The following is a 15,426-nucleotide window of genomic DNA, read 5'->3' as shown; positions in this document are numbered from 1 at the left end:
TTATACACATAAATAAAAATGAGTTCTCATATTCTCTTTCTCTCTTACTTTCTATAATACTTGTTCTTTATGTTTATAGTTATACGTTGGTTGCTAGTATGTCGATGTTTCAAAACACGTTATCAGCACGAGACTCTAAACACGGAATTCTAGTAATTCACATCCAGGTCGTCATCAAAAATCAAAGTTCTCAAAAGATTATTAGTCGGCGTGATTATCCTACAAGTAAGTTTTATTTTGATTCATGAAATTTATTAATTATTAATCTTGTATTACTTATCCGTATTAAATCTTTGGATGATTAATTTATATTTTCAATTTAAAGCATCCAAAAGCCATCATACATATTACCATAAAAATATTGAAAAGAAATTTTTGAATATCATAAAACAAATATATTGAAGATTTCAATCATTGAGATCTTATTTAATTACTTTGAACAAATCAAAACGATGCTAACAAAAATAATGGTTTCTATAAAATTTTTGGTTGATATATTTAGTATTCTAATCAGAAAGAATTTGATATAACGTTATAAAAAAGTAGATGTTGATCCAATATTAAAAAAAATAGGATTCGAATAATGTGGACTAGATTTTTTTATGCAAATTTCAGTAATTAATTATTAAGGTGTCGGTAATTAGTAATTTTTGCATGATCTCTAAATTTTAAATAAATATACTTGGGTTGTCTTCTATCCCAATAAATATGAGTATTATTAACATTGATCTCCTCACATGATCACTATCGATAAACTAAAATGTTTACAATCTAGTGATGCTCATTTGCATATTCCTTGAGCCACCATGATCATATATTTATGCTTCTTCATTAACCCTGTTAAGTTGTAAATAAAATTGTTGAATTAGTTTGATTTGACGATGTTAAATATTAACCCTGTTAAGTTGTAAGTAAAACTATTGAATTATTTTAATTTGAGGAAGTTAATTTGCAATCTAGAAAATATTATACGTGCTTTTAGAACTCATGAAAAACAATTAAATTCAATATCACAAAGTATGGAACTCAATATTTATGGACTAAACAGTGCAATTGTATTAGGTATATATATGCTTGTATTGGTGGTAAGATATAAATGATGTATGTACTAGATTTCATTTTGTATAGTTTATAATTTAAATGAATTTAATGATGTTATAGGATTAAATATTTGGTTAAACGTTTATTTATGCATAAACCAATTGTATTCTTAAGAAATTAAAGAACGCTTTAAACGATATTAATGTTGGTTAATGCTTAAAATTAAAATCATTAAATATCATTTTTCTCGTCATGTTGGTTAATGCTTAGAAATTAAAATCATTGAATATCAATTATTAATATTCTCTTATATTGCTGAAAAACTCTCTCTTATGGGCTCTCGCCGGAAACCTATTCCGGTGGAGATATCGGCTAGAATAACCAAGTTTTTCGTCTCAAACATTCCAGATAGATGCAGTGGTGCAGATTTGGCAAAGGAGGTAAGGAATTTTGGGCCGATCTTTGATATTTATGTGGCGAGAAAAAGGAACAGGGAGGGGAAACGGTTCGATTTTGTCTCTCTTTTGGATGTCAAGGATCGTCGTGAGATGGAGAAGGTTTTGTCTTCCATTCGGTTGGGAGAGTTTAAATTAAAAGTTAACGTAGCAAGATTCGTCTTGGAGGAAGGAGAAGTCAATGAGCAACGATCTTCTCGTCCTCCCAAGAATGTCGGGCAGAGTACTCAGTTTCGTTCGGATGAAGGTAACAGGTTCCAGAATGGTTGTGCTACTAATACAATGTCGTTCAAAGAGGCGTTTTCTGGGGTATCTAAAGGGAAAACGATTGACATTGACGATTCTATCTGTGCTTTTGAGAATCTGCATGGGAGATCGTTAGTTGTTAAAGTCGGTTCCTTAGAGGTCCTTAAATATATCAGGCGGGTGTTGAATGAGATGGGGCTTCGGGAAGGAGAGGTGCGGTGTCTGGGTGGGTTGATGGTGTTGATTTCTTTCCAGACGAAGGAGGCTGCAATCATGGCCAGAGATGAAATAATCGGTAGATCTGAATTGTTTAGCTCTGTGGATATTTGGGAAGGACAAGTGGTGCCCTTTGAACGTATTGCATGGTTGAAGGTGGTGGGGATCCCGTTGTGCATGGTAGACGATAGGGTTCTCGATAACATTGGAAGTTTTTTTGGAGTGGTGGTCAAGAAACCATCTGTGGATAGGTTGGGATTGGATTCGTCTTTTCATTACATTGGGGTCTTGCTTAATCATGGAGCGAGAGTCCAAGAGATAATTTATTTAAAATGGCGCGGTAAAACGTTTAAAATCTGGGTTGAGGAAGATGACAAAGACTGGATATCGGATTTCATTAACGATGTAGATGGAGTGTGGTCCGGTGTTCCGATGAACGTAGCTGATCAGGAAGACGAGCCGGTAGTGGAACCGTTGATATCTCCGGTGACGGAACCTATTATGGAAAGGGAGATATTTGAGGAAGTGGTTAATAATGATTTTAATGATAATAGGAGAGAGACAGCTGATTGTGTGGGAGTGTCTCCCAAAAACATTGAAGAGGGCAATCAAAGTCCAATCATTGGTCAAGGGGGTGAGGGTAACGGATTTGGTAATGATGGTGGCAATCATTGTCATAATTTGGGTGTGGTAAAGTCGGTTAATGTTCTCAAGAGGAAAAAGTCTAAAAAAATATTCGTAGAAGTGGGCTGTGATTCTGGGGGCCACTATTCCAGCAGCAATGATAGGCCCACTAAGGGTTTCAAGAATAATGGGCTTTCTGATGATGATCCTTTTAACTTAAACCCTTTCATTTTGGGCCAGGATAGTAATGTTTTAAAAACAAGGGGTATGGACCCAGTCCAAACTTCTAACTCTTTTCAGGCTCTGTTGGTTGAGAACGAAGACTTGACTGAGGAAAATGAAGCTGTAGAACCGGATGTCGATGTTGACTCCTCTTCGAACTCAGTCTCGGAAGCGGAAACAATGAAAAAAAAAGTGGAAGCTACTAAGGAGTTCGGTGGTCGGCTTGGCATCGACCTTCAGGGTTATGATCAGTTGGTTGCCAACACAATTGAAGGCGAAGGTTTATAGTTCGGTAAGCGATGAATTTTTTATCTCTGAATATTAGAGGGGTAGGGGCGGTTGGGAAAGCTCCTTGGTGTAAAGGGTTGATTTCTAAGTTCAAAGTTGATTTTTTGGGTCTCTAAGAAACTCTTCTTGTTGATCCTGTTAAGCTCGATCTCTCTTCGATTTGGGGAAATAGGGATTGTGATGTTGATGTTGTAGAGGCCAGGGGGAAATCTGGTGGGTTAATCAGTGTTTGGAATCCTAGGAAGTTTAAAAAAATAAAAACTACCTTGGATCATAATTTCATAGTGACGACTGGCAATTTGGTAGAAGATGGGTCTGTGTTAAACGTGGTTAATGTCTACGCTCCGCAGAAGGTGGGGGGAAAACGAGCGTTGTGGGAGCGTCTTTTGGCTGTTATGCAAGGGATGATGGGGATGTGGATTTTTATAGGCGATTTTAATTCGGTTAGATGGGATTGTGAAAGAAAAAATTCTAAATTCAACAACAGGGCTGCTCGAGACTTTAATGGTTTTATTGATGAAGCTTGTTTACAAGAATTTAATATGCAGGGTAGTAGATTTACTTTTATGACAGGTTATGGTAAGGACGCGAAGATGAGCAAAATTGATCGTATGTTGGTATGTCAAGATTTTTTTAATAAATGGCATGGAGCTTGTCTTAGAGCGTTACCAAGGGAATTGTCCGACCACAGCCCTCTATTATTAACCGTTAGTGATTCGAATTATGGGGCTAAACCATTCAAGTGGTTCAATTCGTGGCTTGGCCGGGAAGGTTGTGAAGATATTGTTCGAGATGCTTGGAATAAGGTTTCGTCTGAAGGCCCGGCAGATTTAGTGATCTCAAAAAAGTTGATGGCGGTTAAAGTGGCTCTTAAGAATTGGTGGAGAGAATTATCTAAAAAAGAAGGGGCCGAGTTAGAATGCTTAAAGAATGATGTCAGGCGGTTAGAGGTGGTTATGGAGACTCGCGATCTTGAGGAAGATGAGCTATGGGTGTGGGAGGAAAGTAAGAAAGAGTTGGATAGAATGGTTTTTTTTAAGAACAAGGATCTAAAACAGAAATCTCAGGCGAATTGGGCGTCATTGGGGGATGAAAATTCGGCCTTTTTTCATCGCTGTATTAACGGAAGGAAAGCGGCTAATGATATTCCGGGGCTCTTGGTTGATGGGGATTGGATTTCTAAACCTCAGCTAGTCAAACGAGAAGTTCTTCGTTTTTATAGAGAGCTTTTTCGTGAGACTAACCTGAGGAGACCGGCTTTTGTTTCTGATAACTTGAAGCAGGTTCCTGAAGAGAAGATAGAAGACTTGGTCGCCCCTTTTTCTAAGGAAGAAATTAAGGAAGCTGTGTTGGATTGTGGTTCTGACAAGGCGCCTGGTCCAGATGGGTTTAACTTTCATTTTATTAAACACTTTTGGTCGTTGATGGAGGACTTTATGAGGCTTTTTGAAGAATTTCATGAAACGGGTTTTATTAGTAAAGAATGTAGCTTGTCTTATATTACTGATGTGTGGTAAAATACACATATTTGTCTCATGTAAAATGTATAATTTTTGTATAGTTTTATTTGTTTTATTTAGTTTTTAGTATTATATTACATTATCTGGTGTTTTGCCAGGTCCTGGTGCAAATGGAACAAAAACGAATAATATGGAAATAACCAGCCAGTTGGGCAGAGTGGTGTGCCAGGGACCGAGTAAAATTGCCGTTATTTTCCGTGATTAGGCCGAACCCACTATCTCTTTGTTATTAAAGTGGAGGTGAATTTATATCTTATTGTTAGTAAGGGGTACAAGCCCAGCGATTATTATTGTTGTGGTAATGGGCCATGTAAAACATTCCAACCAAGTATGCTTACGTGAATAAGAGATTTTGGCCATGTGAAAATATCTAATGAGCCTTAGACATTTGTTATCCTACGAAGGAAATATAGTGGGCTGAGAAAGACTTTGTAGCCCACCACCGAACTTAATGAAAAAACATAATTTGGGCTCTTAAATGAAGGATTCCTAATTTTCGACAACATCAGAAGGCATAGACGGCAGCAAAAGAAAAAAGATATATATTTGGTGTTGCCTATCATATTCGAGGAGGAAGTTAGACGGCAGTTTTGGTTGGGAGTAAGCTGCGATCAAGAGAGAAGGAAAAAAGATTGGTTCGAGGGTTCAAGTCACGATCAAGATTCTAGTCCGGGTTTGATATTTATTAGTATTCAATTTTGTTAAGACTTTGTGTGTTTTCAGATTTGATACTATGATTTATTTATTATTTGAGACTTGTTTCTTTTTCTTGACTATGATTCTTGGCTAAACTTTTCATGCTACCTAGGCCTAGATGAACTTGATGATTGTAATGCGATTTTGACATGATTAAGGTTATTTGATGTGATTTACATAACTTTTCCTTGTGATTGATCTTGATATTGCATGTTGGTATGTTTTGGTTATTTTGTTAGTCAATAAATTCAGCGGTTTAGGCACGAAGAAATTCCCCCTAGACTTAGGATTTAATTTAATTCGTTGATCTTAGGATTTTCGGGTTAGGTAGTGTGTTGAGAAATTGACCAAGTTGACTAATAATTAAAATCACTATATTAAAACTTGCATCCTCATCTTGTGACTCGAAAGACGATTAGGGTGAGCTAGGTTATTAGCTAATTATTGGTGGGTAGATTGGGTGACCGATAGCTCGGGCTCGTTTATTGCATCGTAATTAAAGTTTCCTAGGATTTCAATTATCAAAGTTGGGTTTGCTTTGCGATTTTGGGATCTTCTCTTAACATAACTGTCTTTGAGGTCAAAAGGATTCTATTTTCGTAGGATTTGGTATCGATAGCTCGAGCCGGTTCGTTCTAGCACTTCACATTTAGTCTTGCTTCTTCATTTGGGACATCTCTAGCGGGGGGTCAATTGAGGGAAATAGATATTTAGCCGTTATCACTGTCAGAGTAGCATTGCATGATTCCAGGGATTCGACACCTAGGTAGTCCTTGTCTCATATATATATTTGATCAAACTTTGCTCTCGTGTTCGTGTTTGTTTCACGTTGTTTGTCGTGTCTGCCATCTTCTTAATCATTTAGGGTATTAGTTAAAACCTCAAAATCCAAACAAACCAATTAAGTATTAGTTGAGTCAGAGTCTAGTTTAGCGTCGCTAGTGTCTCGTGGGTTCGATACTCGGACTTCATTAGGCTTTACTACGTACGATAGGTACACTTGCCTGTCAGTGGTCTAGCATTTAGAGAGTCTTAGTTTATAAATTTAAAACTAGAGTGTCTAGATTAGGTTAGTAGTTTTTATTAGACCATATTCAGCACATCAAGTTTTTGGCGCCGTTGCCGGGGACACTTAGGCGATTGCGTTATTAGCTTTGACTGATCTTATTTGTTTAATTGGTCTTTTTGTATATTGAGTCGTAGGTTAGTGTTTTTAGTCGTTTTTGTAAATATATTTTTATTAGTTAATTTTTTTATATCTTTATCATGTGTTTGATCTGTGGAGGGCCCCATTACACTAAATATTGTCCAAATTCATCGGGGTATTCCACATATTACTCTTCTAACTCATATTCAGAGCCAGAGTCATATCAAAATTCCTATCCTTCACCAAATCAGAATTTCTATACTTTACCATATCAATCATGCAACGAAAACGAGTGCCCACCTTATTTTCAGACATTGGTGGAATCAGGTCAAGTCATGTCGACAGCAGCACTAGAACAGATGTTGAGGGAAAGCAACAATCAACTCATGGATCCATTTTGTCGGGGTTGCGCTGGACCGCACAAGTATGAAGATTGTCCGGTCGCTTTTCAAGGGGCGATGCCTTCAGATTCAAATGAGACGCCATTAGAGGATACTGAGAGTACAAATGAAAATGATAAGGTAGAGCGGGAAGAACAAGAAGAGAAGAATGGTAAGTTTATAATTGATTTTTCCTGTGGTGATGAGAAGATAGATGCGCAATTGGCTGCATATAAGAGATGGAAGGGAGAAGACTTAGAGGAAGACGAAGAAGAGTCGGTTGAGGAGATCATTCCAGTCACGGAGACGAAAATGGACGTTGAAGTCCCACATCCGGTTCAACAAGTCGTTAATTCCAGCTATTGGTGTCCCACGCCATGGAATATCGATGATGGCTTTTGGAGTGATGATGAGGTGGTAGTTGAAGAGGCAGAGTTAGAGGTGCTCGACTACACCACAGTTGAAAAAGTTGAAGTTGAAGAAGAGCCACTAGAAAAGATGGAAGATGCGAAAATTGAGGAGCATGTACCATCTTGGGAGGAGGAGTTTGGTGATGAGTTGGTAGGTTTGCCAACTCTTGAAGATGAAGAATTTGACCCGGTTGGCGATCTCGCCTATCTAGAGACGCCGACCATGGAGATCAAATATACACCAAACATAGAAGAGATAGTGGCTGAGGAGTTTGATAGCCGACCCGTGGAGAAGTTAGAAGATGGACTGCCACCCCGATCAAGAACACGGGAGAGGGCGAGAAAGAGCTTGGATCAACACCTTCTGAGGATTCAAGGATCGTGCCGAAAAAAGAAGAAGGGGGAACCGTTTACACAACACCATCCTTCTCATTACATGCCACGAATCAGGTTTGGTCTAGGTAAGTTTAAGTATTGGTGGCCTGACCCGTTTGGAAATGTCAAAAGGTTTATAAATTCCACCATTAAAATTTTAATTTATAATAAGGAACGGGTGGAATTAAACGGGTTGGACCGAGGTTGGATAAAGGAGAAACCTCCTGATTAAATTCAACTGTGGGGAGGTTTGTAGAGTTTGTATTTTGAGTCGTTTATTTTGTACCATGAGTCTAATTTAGTAGTTTTGAGTCGTTTTATTTAGAGTCGGTACTGCTTTGGTTTTGCTTGTTTTTGTTTATGCAGGTTTGAATATGTACCACCCGTACTCAATCTCCATTCGGGTGATTTCGGAGCTGTTAAGCAGATATCAAACATTTTCCAAGTATACCAGTCAGAGTCAAAGCCGATCGCGACCGAAATGCTATACGATCGAGCTGGATTGGACGAGAGTTTTTGAACATATGCGTTATAAAACCAGCTAAGTCCTTTCCAATTTGCCCTTAGTCTTTTTATTTCTTATTTATTTTTAGTCTTTTGAGTCGGTTCCCATCCTACATTGAGGGCAATGAAGAGTTTAAGTGTGGGGATGAGAAACTGTCGTTTAGGTCTTAGTTAGTGGGTCTTGAGTCATAAAAATTTAAAAAATGAAAAAAAAATTAAAAAATCAAAAAATGTCTTTTGAATAAAGAAGTTTGCAAAATTAATACGGAAAATGATAGAAAAGATGAGTTTTTGTTCGGGTTCAAATAATGATAATATGATATTAATTAAGTCGAGCTTGTGTCTAGTTTGGGATATGTGAATAGGCCCGAGTTTGGTTTTAGGTCCCTTTGATTTAATATACCTTAATTGTCGGTCTACTAGTGGGTTTTCATCTGGGAAATATGGGAAATTGAAACCGCCAATAAGAGTATAAGGGACACCGTTATAAGTTAAAACCGCTAGAATTTTGTAATCATGAAAAAAAAAGAAAAAAAAGAAAAAAAAATGAGCTAGAAACTGAATGAAAGTAGCGTAGGCCTATGTAATCTTGGTTGGGGATAGCGACTCTACAACTGGATCACCTCTAGGATGTGTGAAATCGAACTTGCAAAGAAAGAAAAAGTACCGAAGCCTAAGTAATCCGAGTTGGGGATAGCGACTCTACAGCCGGAATACCTCTGGGTTAGGGAAAGCAACGTCTACGCTCATTAAAAGAAAAAAAAAAGAATGTAAAGAAAGAAAAAAAATAATGCTGAAAAAAAAAGAAACAAAAATATTTGATTTTAAATTCTCTTGGTTTTGATATAAGACGGTTGGGAATTAGTCCAGTGATCGTTCCTTTTGTTCTATACGCTTGAGGCGGGATTAGGTGGACCGTAGCTTCTAGCGTGAGACCCTAGGTAGATTGACCGCACTTGAACTAAATTTGCATGATAAGGGGCTTAGAACTGAGTTTGGGTTTAAAGGGACAAACATATTTGCAATCGCGGCTAACACAAGTTTTGATCTTAACAAGTATAAATAAGTTTTTGACCCGAATATTTATCCATCTCTGATTCCGTATGCATAGATTCTTTTTCAGGGACGAAAAAGGTTTAAGTGTGGGGATATTTGATGTGTGGTAAAATACACATATTTGTCCCATGTAAAATGTATAATTTTTGTATAGTTTTATTTGTTTTATTTAGTTTTTAGTATTATATTACATTATCTGGTGTTTTGCCAGGTCCTGGTGCAAATGGAACAAAAACGAATAATATGGAAATAACCAGCCAGTTGGGCAGAGTGGTGTGCCAGGGACCGAGTAAAATTGCCGTTATTTTCCGTGATTAGGCCGAACCCACTATCTCTTTGTTATTAAAGTGGAGGTGAATTTATATCTTATTGTTAGTAAGGGGTACAAGCCCAGCGATTATTATTGTTGTGGTAATGGGCCATGTAAAACATTCCAACCAAGTATGCTTACGTGAATAAGAGATTTTGGCCATGTGAAAATATCTAATGAGCCTTAGACATTTGTTATCCTACGAAGGAAATATAGTGGGCTGAGAAAGACTTTGTAGCCCACCACCGAACTTAATGAAAAAACATAATTTGGGCTCTTAAATGAAGGATTCCTAATTTTCGACAACATCAGAAGGCATAGACGGCAGCAAAAGAAAAAAGATATATATTTGGTGTTGCCTATCATATTCGAGGAGGAAGTTAGACGGCAGTTTTGGTTGGGAGTAAGCTGCGATCAAGAGAGAAGGAAAAAAGATTGGTTCGAGGGTTCAAGTCACGATCAAGATTCTAGTCCGGGTTTGATATTTATTAGTATTCAATTTTGTTAAGACTTTGTGTGTTTTCAGATTTGATACTATGATTTATTTATTATTTGAGACTTGTTTCTTTTTCTTGACTATGATTCTTGGCTAAACTTTTCATGCTACCTAGGCCTAGATGAACTTGATGATTGTAATGCGATTTTGACATGATTAAGGTTATTTGATGTGATTTACATAACTTTTCCTTGTGATTGATCTTGATATTGCATGTTGGTATGTTTTGGTTATTTTGTTAGTCAATAAATTCAGCGGTTTAGGCACGAAGAAATTCCCCCTAGACTTAGGATTTAATTTAATTCGTTGATCTTAGGATTTTCGGGTTAGGTAGTGTGTTGAGAAATTGACCAAGTTGACTAATAATTAAAATCACTATATTAAAACTTGCATCCTCATCTTGTGACTCGAAAGACGATTAGGGTGAGCTAGGTTATTAGCTAATTATTGGTGGGTAGATTGGGTGACCGATAGCTCGGGCTCGTTTATTGCATCGTAATTAAAGTTTCCTAGGATTTCAATTATCAAAGTTGGGTTTGCTTTGCGATTTTGGGATCTTCTCTTAACATAACTGTCTTTGAGGTCAAAAGGATTCTATTTTCGTAGGATTTGGTATCGATAGCTCGAGCCGGTTCGTTCTAGCACTTCACATTTAGTCTTGCTTCTTCATTTGGGACATCTCTAGCGGGGGGTCAATTGAGGGAAATAGATATTTAGCCGTTATCACTGTCAGAGTAGCATTGCATGATTCCAGGGATTCGACACCTAGGTAGTCCTTGTCTCATATATATATTTTATATATATTTGATCAAACTTTGCTCTCGTGTTCGTGTTTGTTTCACGTTGTTTGTCGTGTCTGCCATCTTCTTAATCATTTAGGGTATTAGTTAAAACCTCAAAATCCAAACAAACCAATTAAGTATTAGTTGAGTCAGAGTCTAGTTTAGCGTCGCTAGTGTCTCGTGGGTTCGATACTCGGACTTCATTAGGCTTTACTACGTACGATAGGTACACTTGTCTGTCAGTGGTCTAGCATTTAGAGAGTCTTAGTTTATAAATTTAAAACTAGAGTGTCTAGATTAGGTTAGTAGTTTTTATTAGACCATATTCAGTACATCAATTACTCTTATAGAAAAAAATAAAGCGCCCATGGGATTGAAAGACTATCGGCCTATAAATCTTGTGGGGGTTATTAATAAAGTGATCTCTAAGGTGATAGCTGCTAGGATTAAAATAGTCATGGGGGATGTGATCTCCGAGTCGCAATCCGCTTTCCTTAAGGAGCGTTTCATTTTGGATGGCACCTTAGTGCTTAACGAGGTGATTGGGTGGATTAAGAAGTATGATAAGAAGGCTTTCTTTTTGAAGATCGATTTTGAAAAGGCGTATGACAACGTGAATTGGGATTTTTTAGTGTCCATTATGACTCAGATGGGGTTCCCAGACAAATGGTGCTTGTGGATAAGAGGTATTGTTCACTCCGCCCGTTCTGCGGTTCTGGTGAATGGTTCGCCTACGTTTGAGTTCAACTGTCAAAAAGGGCTTAGACAGGGCGATCCTTTATCACCCTTTTTGTTTCTTATTGTGATGGAGGGTTTGGCGAATTTGATTACAAGGGCCTGTTCATTGGGAGATATTGAGGGGATTAAGGTGAATAGGGGGGTCCGTGTATCTCTCATATGTTGTATGCCGATGATGCTTTATTAATGGGTTCGTGGTCCCATTATAATATTACTATGACCAATAGGTTGTTGCGTATATTTCATTGGATCTCTGGTTTGAAAATAAATGTTCAAAAATCCCATATTTTTGGGCTAGGGGTGTCCTCCTTGGAAGTGGTTTCTATGGCCGAGGTGTTGGGTTGTAAGGTAGATGAATTACCTTTCATTTACCTTGGGATAAAAATTGGTGCGAATATGAACAGATCGGTTCATTGGGGATCGGTCATTGACACGGTGAAGAGTAGACTTTTATCATGGAAGGCAAAGATTTTATCTATGGGTGGACGCCTAACGTTGATTAAATCGGTTCTTGCTAGCCTTCCGGTATATTACTTTTCCCTATTCAAAGCTCCAAAGGAGGTTATGGAAGAAATCGAAAGGCTGATGAAAAAATTTTTATGGGTTGGGAATAGAGTTAGTAAAGGCATACATTGGGTGTCATGGGAAGTGATTACGAGGCCTAAGAAATACGGCGGGTTGGGTATTTCTAAGTTGTGCGACATGAATGTGGCGTTATTGGTCAAGTGGGCTTGGAGATTCAAATCTAATTATGAAGGGTTGTGGAGAAAGGTGGTGATTAGTATCCATGGAGGCCGAAGTAAGTGGTCGTTTTTACCGGTTAAGAGATCTTTACCGGGTACTTGGAAGGCTATTGTAAATTTATTGGAGACGTTTCGTATCAATGGTCAGCCAATTTCAAGGCTGATTACTTGTAATCTGGGTAATGGGGACCGTATCAGTTTTTGGAAGGACGTTTGGTTTGGCGATACCCCCTTATTTATCAGATGGCCAGCGCTATTTTCTTTGGAAAGAGACAAGGAGTGCGTAGTCAGTTCCCGGGTGGTTCATGATGGGTTTCAATATCAGATGTCGGCTTCTTGGTCTTCTAATGTTCATACGGTTGAAGGTATTTCAGAGAAACAAGATGTTTTGTATATGTTATCTCAGGTTCGGTTAGTCGACAGCAAAGACAGGTGGATTTGGGATAAAAAACCTGCAGTAGAGTTTTCAGTGGCTGCGATTAAAGACTTCATTCGGTAGTTTCCAGCGATCTGTCCCAGTAAAGTGTTCTGATGGATTAACTGGGTTCCGATCAAGGTAAATATGCTGTTATGGAGAATCGATAAAGGTAGAGTCCCAACTCGTGTCGAGCTGATAAGGAGGAACGTCGTGGTCCCTAGTGCTACTTGTCCGATGTGTAATGCAGCAGATGAGTCGATCAGCCATGTTTTTTTCAGCTGCTACGTTGCTACAGGGGTCTGGTCGATGGTGTGGAGTTGGTGCAAAATGGGAGCTGCTTCGTTCCCTGATTATGAATCGGTTCTTAAATGGCCTAATTCGAGTTCCAGCTCTGCGAAGGACAAGAAGATCATCGGTGGGATTTTTTGGGCCACTAGTTGGGCTATATGGAAAGAGCGGAACAAGGTGGTTTTTCAAAATGCTGAACCAAAAGTGCCGGAGGTGGTTTCTTTGATCAAGTCTACGACTTTCATTTGGTTAAAGTATAGGTCCAAAAACACTAGGATTTATTGGAACGATTGGGTTAAAAACCCGTTGTATATGTTGTAATTTGTGGGGTGTGTGGTCCTTTTTCTGAGGACTGCGCCGTTTTGTTTTGAATGAAGTTTTCCTTTCAAAAAAAAATCATTGAATATCATTTAATTCATTCTTTATTAGTTTTAATTATATTGTTAATTATGTTATGAATACATCATTAAGAGTGACTCTTCACAGAATACATCATTAAGAGTGACTATGTTAGGAATACATCATTAAGAAGTGACTCTCCATAATAACGTTTGATGGAGATGAATTTGTAGTATACAATAGTTGACATATTATTATACTATGAAAAAGTCTGTTTAGTATTTAATATGTTCATGTACATTCACTTCTGATGTGTAAAACTTGTATTTGACATATAAATTTTAATGTGATTGTTCCTAACAATTTAACTAGAAATACAATACGATAAGTATATGTTTATAGTATTCTTATTTGATATATAAGAATAAGAAATTTGGTGCTTTATATGACATTACATGAGATGTTATCATATAATTTTTAATCTGTTTGATGGCAAGTTATAGCTATATTTTAGTAGTAAAAAAATCAAACATTGATTTACTCATCTTTCTTTATAAATGTTATCTTACTATTAATCAAGATGTATGATTTTATTGTGAGTTTCATCATATATCAACTTTGTCCTTTATGGAACACCAATAATTTGACAACTAACGCACACGATTTCAATAAATTAAAGCATGACCTATAATAATAGGCTTATCACTATTGCAATTTTATGTGTCTTTTATATGCTTTGATTTATTTAGATGATATATTAAAAAAAATTATATATTTCTTACAAGTGATGAAAAAAAAAATCTTATTTTATAAGGTTGTATCATAACCTATTTATTTGGTGATATGTTATAGTCATACATTGTATAATCTAATGTATATATTATGTTCCATATGTTATAAATTTGGAAGGGGACATCAAAGTGATAAGAGTAGTGGTATATGATCACAAGCTATAAAAACGATTGAATTATGGTCACGGTTTATATAAAAAGATACCTGGAGTGTCTAACTTCTCAAAGATTATTATGAGTGTATCGAATCTTGTAAGATTTTAATCCGATAAGTATAAATGTCTCGGTATATAACTACATCTCGATTTATATCATGTGATGAGAAAAATATATAACATAATCCATTGAGCAAAACAATTTCCATCGTCAAATATCATTAATTGTTAAAGAATATATATAAAGTTTGAAACAACAAGCATGGAAGTTCTGTGGTACTAATCCATTCCCTGATGTGAATGCGATGATATAATGATCAATTCAAAGGTTATGATCATATACATAACTAAGAAAATTGTAATGATGCCACCATGAATGTTGTATGGGAGTATAGCAAATATGGCCAGAAGACTATATTAGAAGTTACTAGAAATGATACTAATTTTCCACGATATTCCATTAAATCAAATATGGTGAGTAACCAGAAGTTACTAGAATATTTATACGTTCACCACATGGCATGACCAAATAGGTCATCAATATAGCATCATGATATGCTAAACAATCAAACATGCTAACCGGCACCTTAGCACCTCTAAGTAATCTAAAAACATTGCTCCCAAAATGCCTTATCATATGTCTAGTTAGTTTTTTTGTGGCAAAATAATTTTTATGCCCTTCCAAACAATAAACTCCTACAAACAACCCTCTTATATGGGACCATTGAAATGTACAGTTGTGTGGATTGTGGCATTCATACATGGTTACATGTGAGTTTTTAGCTACCCGTATGTAGCATATGCCCAACACTATGGAACGTTGTTTTTTTACATGGTTTAACACTGTTATTTGACAACCCAATTGTAGGGACCATTGTTGGGCATAATGTGAAATATAGTGAGAGGCATACGTAGTCGAGATGGAATTCGACGATTGATTATATCAATTCAAAACCAACTGCTTATCACAAATACTCCCCATTACAACTGGTCTCCTGAAGAGAACCAAGTTTCCATTTTTTTATATATTTTGTTGTGCAGCCTATGTACCAATAACACCACCATAACATATAAAATGGGATATGTACATCGTATTCCCAGTCTTAGGGGGATACAGAAAAATGAAAGACTGGTAACATAAAGAAAATGCATCATATTATATATCGACCCCTGAAGTGGTCAATGC

General features: G+C 37.0%; 1 protein-coding gene across 1 annotated transcript; it reads left to right on the top strand.

Moving 5' to 3' along the window:
* The first annotated feature begins 12,811 nt into the window (after positions 1–12,811).
* Positions 12,812–13,276, top strand: LOC110913301. Its single transcript, XM_022158142.1, has one exon. The coding sequence runs from the start codon at positions 12,812–12,814 to the stop codon at positions 13,274–13,276; it is 465 nt and encodes a 154-aa protein (XP_022013834.1).
* Positions 13,277–15,426: the final 2,150 nt, after the last annotated feature.

The sequence above is a fragment of the Helianthus annuus genome, chromosome 6 (assembly GCF_002127325.2).
Source record: "Helianthus annuus cultivar XRQ/B chromosome 6, HanXRQr2.0-SUNRISE, whole genome shotgun sequence".
NCBI lineage: Eukaryota > Viridiplantae > Streptophyta > Magnoliopsida > Asterales > Asteraceae > Helianthus > Helianthus annuus.
The sequence above is the reverse complement of the archived record's forward strand: the minus strand, read 5'-3'. Positions and strand labels throughout refer to the sequence as shown.